The sequence below is a fragment of the Mastomys coucha genome, unplaced genomic scaffold (assembly GCF_008632895.1).
Source record: "Mastomys coucha isolate ucsf_1 unplaced genomic scaffold, UCSF_Mcou_1 pScaffold16, whole genome shotgun sequence".
Lineage (NCBI taxonomy): Eukaryota > Metazoa > Chordata > Mammalia > Rodentia > Muridae > Mastomys > Mastomys coucha.
In genome coordinates this window covers 64,268,491-64,282,727 of record NW_022196898.1, presented here as the reverse complement: position 1 = coordinate 64,282,727, position 14,237 = coordinate 64,268,491, and the positions used below count along the sequence as shown (strand labels likewise).

The following is a 14,237-nucleotide window of genomic DNA, read 5'->3' as shown; positions in this document are numbered from 1 at the left end:
TTCAAGACGGTTTCTCTGTGTAGCCCCAGGTGTCCTGGAACTCACTTTGTAGACCAGGCTAGCCTCTCAGAAATCCACCTGCCTCTGCCTCCCAATTGCTGGGATCAAAGGTGTGCGCCACCACCGCCCCACCACCGCCCACCACCGCCCACCACCGCCCAGCTTTCTTTTACTTCTTTAGTTATGTTTTCTCCAAGGCATTTGTTTATTTTTATGTGTATGAATTTTTTACCTGAATGTACATCTGTGTACCACATTTGTGGCTGGTGTCCTTGGAGACCAGAAGAGAACACGGATCTCCTGGGATTGGCATTCCAGATGGTTGTGAGCCACTGTGTAGGTGCTGGGATTTAAACCTGGATCTTCTGCAAGAGCAGCTAGTGATCTTAACTTGCTAAGCCATCTCTCTGGCCCCTAAATATTTATTTTGAGATAGTTGTGAATGGGATTATTTTCCTAATTTTCTTCTCAGAGCATTTGTTACTTATGTATAGGAAGGTTACTAATTTTATATGTTAATGAGAGTGTTTATTGGCACTTTATTGGAGTTTTGTCTTTAGACTCTGACTTAAAGAATTATATAACCTGCAAGTAGGAATGTTTGAGTTTTTCCTTTCCTGTTTGTATCCTTTTTGTTTATCTTAACTGCTCTAGCTAAGACTTCAAGTGCTATATTGAATAAAAGAAGTAGACACCCTCTTGTTTCCAATTTTAATAGAAATGTTTTTGAGTTATCCCTCTGTTTAGTAGTCTTTCTCAAACTTAAGAGCGGCTCTGTTTGAGAACAGCAAAAGTAACTGTAAAGTAAGTTACTATATGTTAAATCATGTCTGTAATTTGCCAACCACCATTTTACCCATGAAAGTAATGATGGCATTGGTGAATTTGCTTCTGAAGCGTCTGTACATAGCAGTGAAAGTGTTAGCTCTCAGTTTTAGTGCATATAAAGGCATGGTTAAGGTTTCTGAGGCTAAGATGGAAAGTTGAGAAAGGTGGCATGCATCTAAAGTGAGCAAGGCGAGAAGATTGTGGAGTGGAGGACAATCTGGGCTGCACTGCAGATTCCAATAGCTTGAGCTATATGGAGCCTTGTCTCAAAGAGATGAAGGAAAAGAAAGATGATTGGACCCAAAGCAACTTGTGCCATTTCAGAAGACAGCCTATCAATTGTTAAATCATTGTCTTTTGTAGCATATATTAACTATAACACTACTGTTTAAGGATATGAGCTACACAGTTATTTACATGATTTATATATATTGTATTGAAATTTAATTTTGTTAGATTTATTTAAAGTACATGTGTTTATTTATTTAGACTTAAGTTAGTGTTTGTGTATGGGTGTTTTGCTGGCTGTGTGTTCTTGGTGCTCTCAGAGGCCAGAGAGGGCATTGGATTCCCTGGAACTGAAGTTACAGAATTACAGATTGTTGTGAGCCAGTGTGGGTGTTAGAAATAAAACCCAAGTCCTTTGGAAGAGAAAGAAGCAAGTGTTCTTAACCACCACCCATCACCCAGCCCAAATTCACTTGTTTTTATAAGATCTTCATTGAATTTTTAAATGTAGGCATGGTACTATGCCACTGATAAGCTAGACAGTTCTTGGTACTAAATAAAATCTCTTCATTATAGTGAATTCACAAATAAAATCATGACACAGCAAGACTAAGGTAGCCATTTAAATGCTTGCCCAGTCCCTAACTGCATGTTCTCAGTGACTCTCAGTACAGTAGAGTGGCTCTTCTGAAGCGTGGGAGCTTCAACTAAGGTCTTACTTATCCATCATTATTGTTTTTCTTATACTTTGACTATCTGTTACATCATTACCGTCTTCATTGTTATTGTTTGTTATTTATGGGTGTGTGAGCAGGTGTTCATGACTGTGTGCCACGTGCATGTCTGAGTTCCGAGGACTGACCTCAGGCCCTGAGGCAGGGGTTTTTACCAGCTGAACTCCATTACATTTGATGCCCTTATTAACACAGAAAAAGAAAAGAATTATGACAATTGAAACTTGAAAAAAACGGTAGTTTTGTGTTATCCTCCGTGCCTCATGTCCTTTGCCTGCCATATGTTTCCCAGCACCTAGTCACCTCTTAGTTGCCTCCCTTATGCTACACTGTACTGACTCACACATCCTAATAGTAAAGAGATGGAATACCAGCCTGGCCTGCTCATCCGCAGATGAGTGGATAAGGAGGATGTGACACATGGACAAAGTGGAATATTCTATAAAGAAAAAATGGAATTATGAAATTTACAAAAATCAATAGAAGGGCCCAGAAAATATGTTAAGTGAGGGTAACCCAAACTCAGGGGGAAAATATACATTTCTCCCTTGTATGCAGATCTAGCCTATAATGCATATATATATATATATATATATATATATATATATATATATATATATATATATATATATGAAAATGTATAGTTCTGTATAGTAACTTAGGAAGATTGACCTTTTTTTGGAGATAGAGTCTAATGTAGCCCAGGCTGGCCAGGAACTTCACTATGCAGGTGAGAATGACCTTAAAAGCCTGATCCTTTTTTTTTTTTTTAATTATTTCCTTCAACTGATGGAATTCTAGGAATGTACCACTGTTCCAGACTACTTTAGAGACTTAAATTTTTAAAAATGTAATGTGTCTGGGTGCAGTAGTGCACAGTTACAGTTTCAGCATCCAGGAGGGAGGAGCAGGTGGGTCTCTCCGTGAGTTCAAGGCCAGCCTGATCTACAAATCAAGTTCTAGGACAGCCAGGATTTCATAGAAAACCTCTGTCTTGGAAAACAAAACAAAAAAATTAATGTGTGTGAGTGTTTGGCTTGCATATGTTTCTGTGTATCATGTATTTTTTGCCCATTAAGGCTGTAAGAAGGTGTTGGATCTCCCAAATTTGGAGTTAATAGAAAATGGTAGCTTTCACTTGATTGCTGGGAATCGAACTACCTAAGAAAGTAGTCTGCAAAATAAAATGTGCCCAGAGAAGAAGAAGAGCACCAGATTCCTTCCTCTCGTCTCTTCCACTACCTACTGTGGAGGGTTAGACCTAGGGCATCACATATAACAGGGCTGCCACCGAACCACCTCCTCCCTCTTTTCTTCCTGCTTTTAATGAGAATAGTCAGTGTCTAGACCCAGGCCCCAGTGCTTTCTACTCCATATTAAAGAATGGCCTCAGGATATTGCACAAGATAGAGGATCCTTATAGACCTAGACATGTGTTTAAACAGCCTTAGAGATGTGTATTTTCTTTCCCTGCATATCCTTGGGACTGGTTCCAAGACTCCTCCCATGCCAGAAGATGCTGATGCTTAAAATGGCATACTGTTTGTAAGTAGGAGATATACAGCCTCCTGTATACTTTCTTATCTCCAGATTCCTTGTAATACCTCGTGCAGTGCCACTGCTCTGTGACGGTTGGTAGACTGTATTTCCTAGGCAATGATGACAGAACAGCTGCGTGTTCAGTATGAACATGAGTTTTGATGTGCAGTTGGTGGGACTGGTGGATACAGAATCCCTTGCTGTAGAGTGCCAGCTGTCTCATCATCGTTGGTAAGTGTGTGGTAGGCAGCACCTCCGTAGCTTATGCTTCAGTATTTGCTTCAAATGCGTGTTTATGTGGATAAATTAGTGAGTTGTTTTCTTAGATTATGTATTTTGTTCAAACAAATATAGTTAGGATTACTGCTTACCAATTTAATCATGGTATCTGCCAAAAGTTGAAGATTATTGTAGTGTAACTTGTTTGTACTGCCAGAAGTTTGAAGTTTAAGTAAAATAAATAGCTTTTCTGAAGTAGAATTCTGACAAGTACATATGATTTAACATTTTCAGTTATTTAAAAGCACAAATTTTTGTTAGCATTGTTTCAGTTTGGAAGTGTCAGTAAGGATAGGATGTAAGGATTGGAGGTAAGCTTGGTGGTAGAATAAGTACATGGCTACTGGATGCGGGTCCTGGGTTTGATGCTAGACGCCAAAACTAGAGAGCTGGTACTTTTAGTCAAGGTGCATCAAGATCCCTGAAACTGGTTTTGTGTTTTTGAAAGCAGCTATGGTTGCTTATCCTTCATAGTAGGTTGACTTCTCGAGGTATAAAAGTTAGGAAATCCATTATGTGAAATTTTTTTGTTAAAGATTATCTTAAAATAATAAATAAGCCACTAAGACCGCTCCTGAAGTTAGGCTCCATCTTAAATCTTGGTGACCGTTTGACTTTAGGTTACTATTTGTAAATTTTAGTTTTATCTTTTTTAGCTTATTCAATTTGTAGGCATTCAAAATGATGCTTAAGTTGGTGGAATAACTACATCTTTCCCACTAAGAGTGGGAAGGGCTGCATTAGATGAGTGTTCTTTAAACTTTCCCACTTGAAAGCCTTTTTCTCCTGAGAAATTTTTATGTGTCCCTGGATATATACATATATGAAATAAGTATACAAATTGAACACTTACCAAAGTTTTCCTTTCCTGTAACTAACCCGTTACTTGCCTGAGAGCAGAAAGCACTGTCGTCCATAGCACATAGTTGAGATCAGCAGAGCTCTTGGAGGCAGCATCACCCAGTGTACTAGCATCTGGGTGTACTGTTGGACTTTCCTTAGCCATTGACTACACTGCTGCCTGGGAGCTGTGACTTGCAGCCACTGCTCAGTACCATGAGAGTTTTGTGCTGTATATCACAATCCCTGGATGCCATAGGATACAAAAAAGGGGTGGGGAGGGATTTAATTGTTATCCCTAAGGTAATATGCTGTGGTGTGGCATCATCGAATGCCTTCCTGGGCTCTCGAGTTGCTTCACACACACATCCACTTTTTTTTTTTTTTTTTTTTTAAGATTTTTTATTTTTATTTTTGCGTATGGCCGTTTTGCCTGTTTGCACAGCATGTGTGTCTGGTGCCTGCAAAAGCCACAAGAGGGTGTTGGATCCCCTAGGACTGGAGTTACAGATGATTGTTAACCAAGATGTGGGTGCTGGGAATCAAACCCAGGTCATCTGAAAGACTTACAAGAGCTATTAACCTCTGAGCCATCTTTCCCACCCCTGGAGTTTATTCCTAACCAGTGTGTGTGTTAACTTGTCTTTGTTGTGATAGAATACCTTAGGTGTTTGTTTGAATGCAAATCTTCAACTGAAAGACTAAAATTGGTTTAAAAGTCCAAACTGCAATTTAGATTAGCTATCCCTGTTGTAAGGTAGTGTGTTTTAAATCAGTAAGTGTTGAATATCTTCATCATTGTGAGTTATTCAGGAGTATACTGTTACGTTTGTAACTTTTGAAAACATGTCTTTCTACAGCCTCAAGGAATAGGCTCCCCTAGTGTTTATCATGCGGTTATTGTCATCTTTTTGGAGTTTTTTGCTTGGGGACTACTGACAGCACCCACATTGGTGGTAAGTAATCCTTACTGTACATACTACTTTTTCTATGGCAGAAAAGATGGCCTGTTGTCCTTTTCATAGTTATCCAACGCTAACTGGTCTTTTCTTGAGAAGCGGCCTGTACATTCTGCTTTCACTATCTCTTGCAAGTATCCCTTACCTAGGTGGTGGCACAGGTGTGGATCTAATGTCTAAGCAGAGACTTAATCACCTTGATAGGTAGAGAGGAGGGACTTTTACATTGACAGGTTTAAGGAAAGTAAAATCCAAGGCCCATTTTTACTCAACATAATTATTTTGAGGTAAATTGCATAGCTCTATTCTCCTAAATAGTCAAGTTTGTTTCATTTGAGCTCAAGATCTACAAAGTGATGTTACCTATGTTTTTCTAGATTTGGAATCATAGAAGTCTGTTTTACTGAACCAAACAGCTCAGGTGATGGATAATTTCCTCCTGTCAGTGCTGAAAAAGAAAACTGAATGAGATTCCCATCTATAGAGGAGTCTTATCTTAAAAGGAGTAAGCTTACAGAATCTCAGAATAGAATTTTTTTAAAAATTATGTGTATAGGTATTTTACCTGCTTGTATATATGTCTGCCACGTGCATGCCTGGTGCCTGCACAGGTAGATTTACAGATAGTTCTCAGCCTCTAGAAGGTCAGTTAGTGAGTGTTCTTAATCACTAAGCCATCTCTCCAGGCCCCTAGAAGAGAAATTTAAAAGTTTGCTTACTTGTATGTATGGTCATGAGCTTGATCATTTTATACTCATGAAACATTAAAGATTGTAGATTGCAAGAGTCTAAAAATGTTCCCAATCCATATTGCTTGGCAGATTTATTTACACCTACATAATCATTGCTTTTTGTGTATAAAATATTGATGTTTAACGAGGCTACTGTGAATACACAAGCCATAATCATTTTCAAATAAGTAGTTTTTCTTTATAATTTGTCATTTATTTAAAGTTAGGATAGTTCTCTCAATAATATACTTAGTTATAAGAATGCCAATTTGAATGCATTTTTTTTAAAGATTTATTTTATTTTTTATGTGTACATTGTAGCTGTACAGATGGCCGTGAGCCATCATGTGTGTGGCTGCTGGGAATTGAACCTCTCCTGGCCCCTCTCGCTCCTGCCCAATTCACTGTAGCTATCTTCAGACACACCAGAAGAAGGCATCAGATCTCATTATGGGTGGTTGTGAGCCACCATGTAGTTGCTGGGATTTGAACTCAGGACCTTCGGAAGAGCAGTCAGTGCTCTTACCCGCTGAGCCATCTTGCCAGCCCCTTGAGTGCATTTTGATTGAGATCCTTTTCATTTTAAAAAGCACAGCCAATTTACTAAAATCTATCATTAGATGTTCAGAATGTAAGTTTGTGTGGCTGTGACATGCACACTAGCTCTTGAAGGGTTATCACTGTGCTGCCCAGGCTTCCCTTGAACTCTAACCCTCCTGCCTCAGCTCACAGAGTATAGAAATGTGTTAAGTATAATGTGAAGGTCCTCCTACTCACTATATATCTAGGCATGACAAGAATGGATGAAAGTAAGTCAAATAGAGACATTAATTAGAATGTGTTATCTGTTCAGTGATGTTTCCAAAACTTCTAGGCCTTAAAGCTTGTTTTAGTAAAATTGAACAAAAGAGTCCAGGACTTCATGCAGGCTGAGTAAGTGCTCTGCCTCTGAATTGCATTCATTCCCAGCCCTGATCAAGCTGTTTAACAGCTGAAGTTAAACGCCTTGAGAGTGGTGCAGAATCCCTGCCTCAGTTCCCTGGGTCTTTATTATTCTAACACTTGCTCCTTATACAGAGAACCCTGGTTTGGTTCCCAGCACCTCCGTTGTGCCATTCAAAACCATCTGCAGTTTCAGCTTTCGGGAGACCCAACATTCTCTTCTGGCCTCTGTAGATACTAACAAGCATGTGACACATGCACACAAAAAAAAACCCTTTAAAAATGAGAAAAAGATACCTCAGGCTAGCATTGCTATCTGGCTCGCTCACTTCCTTCTTCCTGTCCTGGGGGTTAGTGTAGGGCCTCACGCATGCTGATCAAGTATCTAAAACCTCCAAGTGTAACTTTGCTATTCTGAAACTAGATAATTATTATTCCCAGCAAAGAAGAGAGCTCTGTGCATAGTAGGTTGCTTAGCAGTGTTGCTGACTTAGTAGATGCTAGTAGTATCTTCCCTCCTCTCCTCTCCAGGTTGCGATAAGAAAGCTTAAAGCCTACTTGGTTGGGAGCTACTGATTCAAAATCTTGAAAAATTAATAAAAACAAAACCAGAAACACTTTTTCTCATTGATGAGCTTCTTTAATTCACATTTTATTTGTTATTTTCATCTTTTATCTCTCTGCTGGGTGTAAATCCCAGGCAGGTCTTTGTCTGCCGGACCAGGGCTCTGTCATAGAGCTACTCCAGTCTCCTAAGTTTCTCATTTTTTATTTACAATGAATATGCTTTCCCAGGTTTCTTGTCATTGGCAGGAAAAGGAACTAAAGGAAAGGGGAGATTTCTTGGGTTTTGCAAGATGTCATGAGTTCTTCCTCTAGTGGCCCTTCCCCATTGTCAGAACAGACAGTGTTCTGATTAGCAGAAGCACTGGCTTCCAAGCCAGGAGAGCGAGGGCTCCATCTCTACAAGCCCACAGCACCATGCTAATCTGGAAATCCATATGAAATAAAACTAGAATGTACTATGGAAGGTTGTTTGAACTTGGCAGAGGAGGCCCACACCTTTAACCCCAGCACCTGGAAAACAAAGGCAGATGGATCTCTGAATTCAAGGCCAGCCTGGTTTACAGAGCAAGTTCTAGGACAGCTAGGGCTACACAGAGAAACCTGGAAGGAAGGAAGGAAAGAAGGAAGGGAGGAAGGGAGGGAGGGAGGGAGGAGGTGGGTGCAGGGGAAAGGAAAGGGGAAAGGAAAGAGGGAACAAAACAAAACAAGAGCGGGAGTTGCTTGAAAATGTTAATGTGGACATTTTACTGAGAGTAAAATATAATGTGGTTCTTTTATTGTCATAGGTATTGCATGAAACCTTCCCTAAACATACATTTCTGATGAATGGCCTAATTCAAGGAGTAAAGGTATGGTTAATACTATGTGTGAGTACATATACACATGTGTATATATACTTATAGTTTTGTATGCTGATTACCTAATCCCTGAGGAATAAAGTTTTTATAACTAGTTGGAGTATAATTTGAGGTATTGATTCTTTTGGATTCTGGGTTTTATATAAGCTTTGACTCCGACTTTATATTTCTTGTTTTATATTAGAATTCCAGTTTAAGAGGTTTTAGTGCTCTTATAACAGTATTAACTTAAGCATTAAGGATAGTGGTGCGAAAGAAGACCTTACTCCCAAAGCCTTCATCCATATACACTTTATAAACAGATGGTCTCTACCAGTATAAACAATAGCCTGTGAGAGTCTTCCAGAATTGCTGGTTTGGTTCCTGTAATTGGAAGTATATTAGCATTTCATATTTAATACTCAGGCAGAAGCCAACAGATGATTTCCTTAGCTAACCTAAAGAAATTTTAAAATAATATGTAGGTAAGAAATAAGTTACTGTTTATTTAAAACTAAATGATTTCTTTATCATAGAAGTAGAGTTGCTGTAAAGTCTCTTTGTTCCAGCAAAGCAGTTGAGTGTTGGCTCACACACACTGAGCATCCTTTTTCTACCTTCCGGGTTTCTAGGGTTTGTTGTCATTCCTCAGTGCCCCACTTATTGGTGCTCTTTCTGATGTTTGGGGCCGAAAATCCTTCTTGCTGCTAACAGTGTTTTTCACCTGTGCCCCCATTCCTCTAATGAAGATCAGCCCGTGGTAAGTATATGCTCACCTCTACACTGCAGCTAAGTAACTACTTCTGCCGTTGCTTTCCTAATGCTGCTTTACTTCTTATACTTTTCTTGGACAGTTTAGATTTAATTTTACTCTTTAGTATTTTTTTCTTTGACACAGATAAGGCTCAATGGGCGTAAAACTAGTATTTGAATAATGTTGGTAATAGTTTGGAATTAGATGCTGCAGTTGGAAGCGTCTAGATCTGCAAGCAAACCTGCTTTTGAATTTCATGGCCCAAATTTCAAAGCAGTCCTTCAGAAATTGGAGAGATGTGCTGACTTCTATTTTCTTAAGTAGGGGTTTTGTACAGTTCATCCTTATCTATATTCATTAGGGATGGATTTATTTTAAAAAGCCCAAAATGATAGTTGCTCAAAATCTGTTTATCTCTTTTCATGTCAAAAAGATTCTGGAGTTGAGCAGTCTAGAGCTGGAGTGTAAGTTGTAGTGACCTGGACTCCACTCTGCCACCCCTCCCATCGCAGTCACCTTAGCATTACTGAAGCTCCCACTGTCATGTCAGCCGTAGGTGAATGATGGAAAGTGTGACTACAGACTTTGCTGGCTTTTGATGTGTTCTGTTTTGTTTTACTTTGTTTTTGCAACAAGGTCTTGTGTAGCACACACTGGGCTTGATCTCTGAATCCGGCCCAGTGTCACAAAGAGTGCTGGGTTACAGACACCACAGCCTTCAATATCACCTTCTTTTAAATCCAGCTCTTACCCACATAACTTTTATCTTTGGTCAGATTTCTCTATGCTTCTATTAGAAGAACATTCTCCACCACTCTAGTAAAAATTAGGCCTATAGCTGGGGTAGTAGACTACATATACCTTTAGTCCCAGCACACAGGAGGCAGAGGCAAGTGGATCTCTAAGTCTGAGGCCAGCCTTTTCTACAGAGTGAGTTCCAGGACAGCCAGGGATACACAGAGAAACCCTGTCCTGAAAAGCAGAAAACAAACAAAAGGGTATGTGTGTTATTTTTCACCTAGAGAAAAGGAGAACAAGGCCATACACACAAGAAGAAATGCCCCAAACTAGCAGGGATGTATATCTGTACATTTTTTTTTCTCTAATGCTCTTTCTCCTCTACGGTGTAGGTATTTCCAGTAAGCGTATAGAAATATTAGGAAATATGTGAAAGACTCTTCTCTCATAGGTTAAATGCTAGCTTTAAAAACCAAGCCTCTAATAAGCATGCTGAAGATGCAAATGAAATCTTAACCAAAGGAATCTAGCAAAAAATGTATTTTTGAAAGGACTATGTTTGAAAACTTTTAGTAGTACTAAAGTCCTGATGGAATGGTAATGTGAATGTTAATGACTAAGGGTGGAGGCCAGATTAATCCTGGGCTTGTTAGTGGCAGTTACTTCTCCACCTTGATTTTGGAGAAAGTCACCAAGCATGGTGAGCACATTTTTATGCTAGACTTGACTGGCTGCTGAGCTCCCACTCCACGCTCTAGTGCTGAGGTTACAGGGCTCACATCCATGCATAGCCTTTCATGTTTACATAGGTGTGGAGGGTCTGCACTTAGTTCTTCATGCTTGTACCCATGAGCCACCTTCCCACCCCATTTCTTCTTTACAGTAACTGTCTTAATTTTATGAGATGGGTTTCTTCAGTGTAAAGAGGTTTTTTTGCCAACAATTGAAGAGCCAAAAATAACTGGAAGAAAATTTGTACTTTGTGTGTATGGGCTCACAAAGCATGCAGGGACTTTTCTATGTGCAGTCATGAATCATACTAGTTTTTATCCTGTTGCTGTTTTTAATAGAACAGCAAAGCCCTTGGCAATTTAACTGTTCAGATTAAAGAGTTACCAGGATATGTCACCTAATGTTAAGTGCTAAATTCTCTATAGAGGCTGAGTTGCTATGAAGGGTCATTTCTAGCTATACGTTTTTATAGTAACTGGCCTAGGACTTATAGATGTGATCATTTATGCATTGTTCTAGAAAGCTCTTGGCTGAAGTGAGTTGTTCTTACTGTAATTAATAGACATGAAGAAGCATTTCAAGTAATGGTGCTTGTACTAACCAGTTTTTCTTGCTTGCCTTTCATTCGTAGGTGGTACTTTGCTGTTATCTCTGTTTCTGGGGTTTTTGCAGTAACATTCTCTGTGGTATTTGCATATGTAGCAGATATAACTCAAGAGCATGAGAGAAGTATGGCTTACGGGCTGGTATGTATGCTCATTCCTCCAACAACCTTCTGTGTATGCTGCCAAATGCCTGTAGTAAGTGTCCCTTTCTGCAAGAAGTACAGACTCGGTCACTCAGTAGATTGCAGTAAGTGGCCCTTTCTGCAAGAAGTACAAACTCAGTCACTCAGTAAATTGCCTTTAAAAATCTTTTCAAAGATGTGATGGTTCATGTCTGTAATCTCAGAATTAAGGAGACTGATGTGTATTAATCAGTTAATCTAGGCTAATTAAACAAGACTGTCATAAAAACCTAAAACCATACAAGCTTTGACAGTTACTATTTAGGAACTGTCTATAAGTGTCATTTAAATGATTGTATATTTTGTATTATAATTTTTAATGGAATTCTAAAATAAGGAAATAAAATAACTACTCATCTAATAGCTCATTGAATTAATCTAAAATATAAGAGGCTAACATCTAGTTTAGGGTTTGGTGAACCTTTTTTGGGGCATTGTAAACCATGTACAGTCTCTATCCCATTGTGTACGTGTGTGTGTGTATGTGTGTGTGCACAGTTCCTTTTAAGAGTGTAATAACCAGAGCCAGAGAGGTGGCTCAGCATGTAAACGAGCTTGCTAACATGCCTGATGACCTGGTTTGGATCTCCAGAACCCACATGGTAGAAAAGAACTGACTTCTGTAGGTTTTCTTCTGATCTCCATATGTGTATCATGGTAGGCCCTCCCTCCATACGTGCACACACACCTCATAAGTTGAAAAGAGTGACCGACCTTCTTACCTCATGTGTCTCACAGACAGTTGCTTGTCAGTATTTATAGTGACTAATTGCAGTACAGTCTGATTTCCTTTCAAATCTAAGAATAAAATGACTACCAGAACCATAGACATATACTGTTATTTAAATAGTCAGAAAGAAGTAGGGCAGTGAGGAGTTTCAGCAAACACGAGATGCATGTGTGATGAATAAGGCCTGGGTATTGTGGCTGCCTGAGCTTTAGTTCCATGAAAGATGATTTCTGATTCAAAGGTATTGCCAAAAAATGAGGGTGTTGGAAGGATTTGGGAAAGGAAGGATAGGGAGAATGAAGGGGGAAACTCACAAAAGTTCTAATGGTTTTAGTTGTGAGGTTAAACATTTACATAATAATGAGGCTGATGATAGCCAGTGGATTGTTGTTGTTGTTGTTGTTGTTGTTGTGGTGTTGCTTTTTGTTTGTTTGCTGTTTTTTAAAAAGACAAACTTTCTTGAAGTATACTTAAAATTCATCCATTTCTTGTACAGTTGTACAACTATCACGATAATACAGTTGGAGCTTAGGGTTATATTGAAGTAACTAAATTTTCCCCAGCCAAAGCCTTTTTCTCTTTTAGAGAGCGACTTACTATACCCAAGCTGGCTTACTTCCTTCTCTGTGCTGGGATTACACAAGGGTAATCAATCATGCATATAACTTTAATCCAAGGAGCCAGAGGCAGACACGGGTATCTTTGAATTTAAGGATAGCCTGGTCTGCATAGCAATTTCCATACCAGCCAGAGCCACATAGTAAGGCACTTAAAACAAAAAAAAAAGTCAACAAAAAGAACTTTCCAGGCTGGTCACTTCTTAGTTTTGCCCAAGAGCAAGTGAAGCATTTCCAGCCTTTGAAGGCCCAGCCTTGCAAGTGATGCTGACATAGAGATGATGTGGATCTAGACAGGAGAGAGTCAGCTTTGTGGTCCTCTCCTTTCTGCCAGAAGGAAATGGCCACAGGTCGGCAGGATTGAGAGGGCAAAGTACAGAGGGACCCTGATCAGATGTTTGTTGACTGCATTGCAAATGTGAGTTCACCTGATGTGATGGTGGAAGTAAGTGCCTCTGCCCCACACATGGGAGCTCCACTCTTGCTCTGGTGCCATAATGAGACACCACTGCTGTCTGGTTTTAGAATATCTCCATTGACCCAAAGAACGTTTAGACCCATCTATCATCCTCTGCACCCTGAGGCCAGACAGTAGTCTGCACTCTGTCTATATGCTTTTGTCTTTGGTAGACATTTCATACAAATTGCATAGTATAAGTCAGTCTTTTTCTGTCTAGGATATTTCTGCTCAGTGCACTCTTGAGATTTACCTGATCCATCTGAGTTGGTGTATAGTGTTTCTGTGTTTGGGACAAACATTTTGTTAATTAAGAGGTAATGCCTCTTGATGGATGCTTGGGTTAAAAGATACAGCTTTTTAAAATTTTAATTGTGAGAGACACAGGGCCCTCAAATAAACAGCAGCTTGTAGGTTTTTTTATTTTATTTTATTTTATATTTATGAGTGTTTTGCCTGTAAAGATCAGGAGGGATGATGATCTGAGTTTGATTCCTGGGTCCCACATAGTAAAATGTAGAGAACCAACTGTGACAAGTTGTCCTCTGACTTCTGTATGTGTACACATAGCACAAGCACACATACATGCATGCATGCATCCATACATACACACACACACACACACACAGATATATACATGCATGAGTGAATGTTTAAAAAAATACTTGGATTCATTTTAACCATTATTCATAAAGTTGCAAATAAACACTCTTGTGTTGATTAACTATATTCAAAAGTCAAAATGGCATAGAAACAACAAAGTTTCTATTTTTATTTATTGTCTTTCTCCTCTGAATACTGGAGTGAGCATAGGGCCTCACACAAGGTAGGCAGTTAGCAGTCCCGGCTCTAATTTCTAGTTCCTTCTAGACCATGGTTTTGATTAGGCGTTATCTGCTTTCACATCTGCTGATTTACAGTTCACCAGTGTGGTAAGCC

The 14,237-nt window shown here is 39.3% G+C and overlaps 1 protein-coding gene across 4 annotated transcripts in view; it reads left to right on the top strand.

Moving 5' to 3' along the window:
• Mfsd14a (major facilitator superfamily domain containing 14A) overlaps window positions 1-14,237 on the top strand; it is a 33,992-nt gene that overhangs the window by 7,794 nt on the left and 11,961 nt on the right. For all 4 annotated transcript variants that reach the window (XM_031375272.1, XM_031375271.1, XM_031375273.1 and 1 more), the window contains exons 2-5: window positions 5,309-5,404; window positions 8,433-8,495; window positions 9,116-9,243; window positions 11,339-11,453. In XM_031375272.1, coding sequence (XP_031231132.1) covers window positions 5,309-5,404; window positions 8,433-8,495; window positions 9,116-9,243; window positions 11,339-11,453 — 402 coding nt within the window. The remainder of the gene's footprint in view (window positions 1-5,308; window positions 5,405-8,432; window positions 8,496-9,115; window positions 9,244-11,338; window positions 11,454-14,237) is intronic.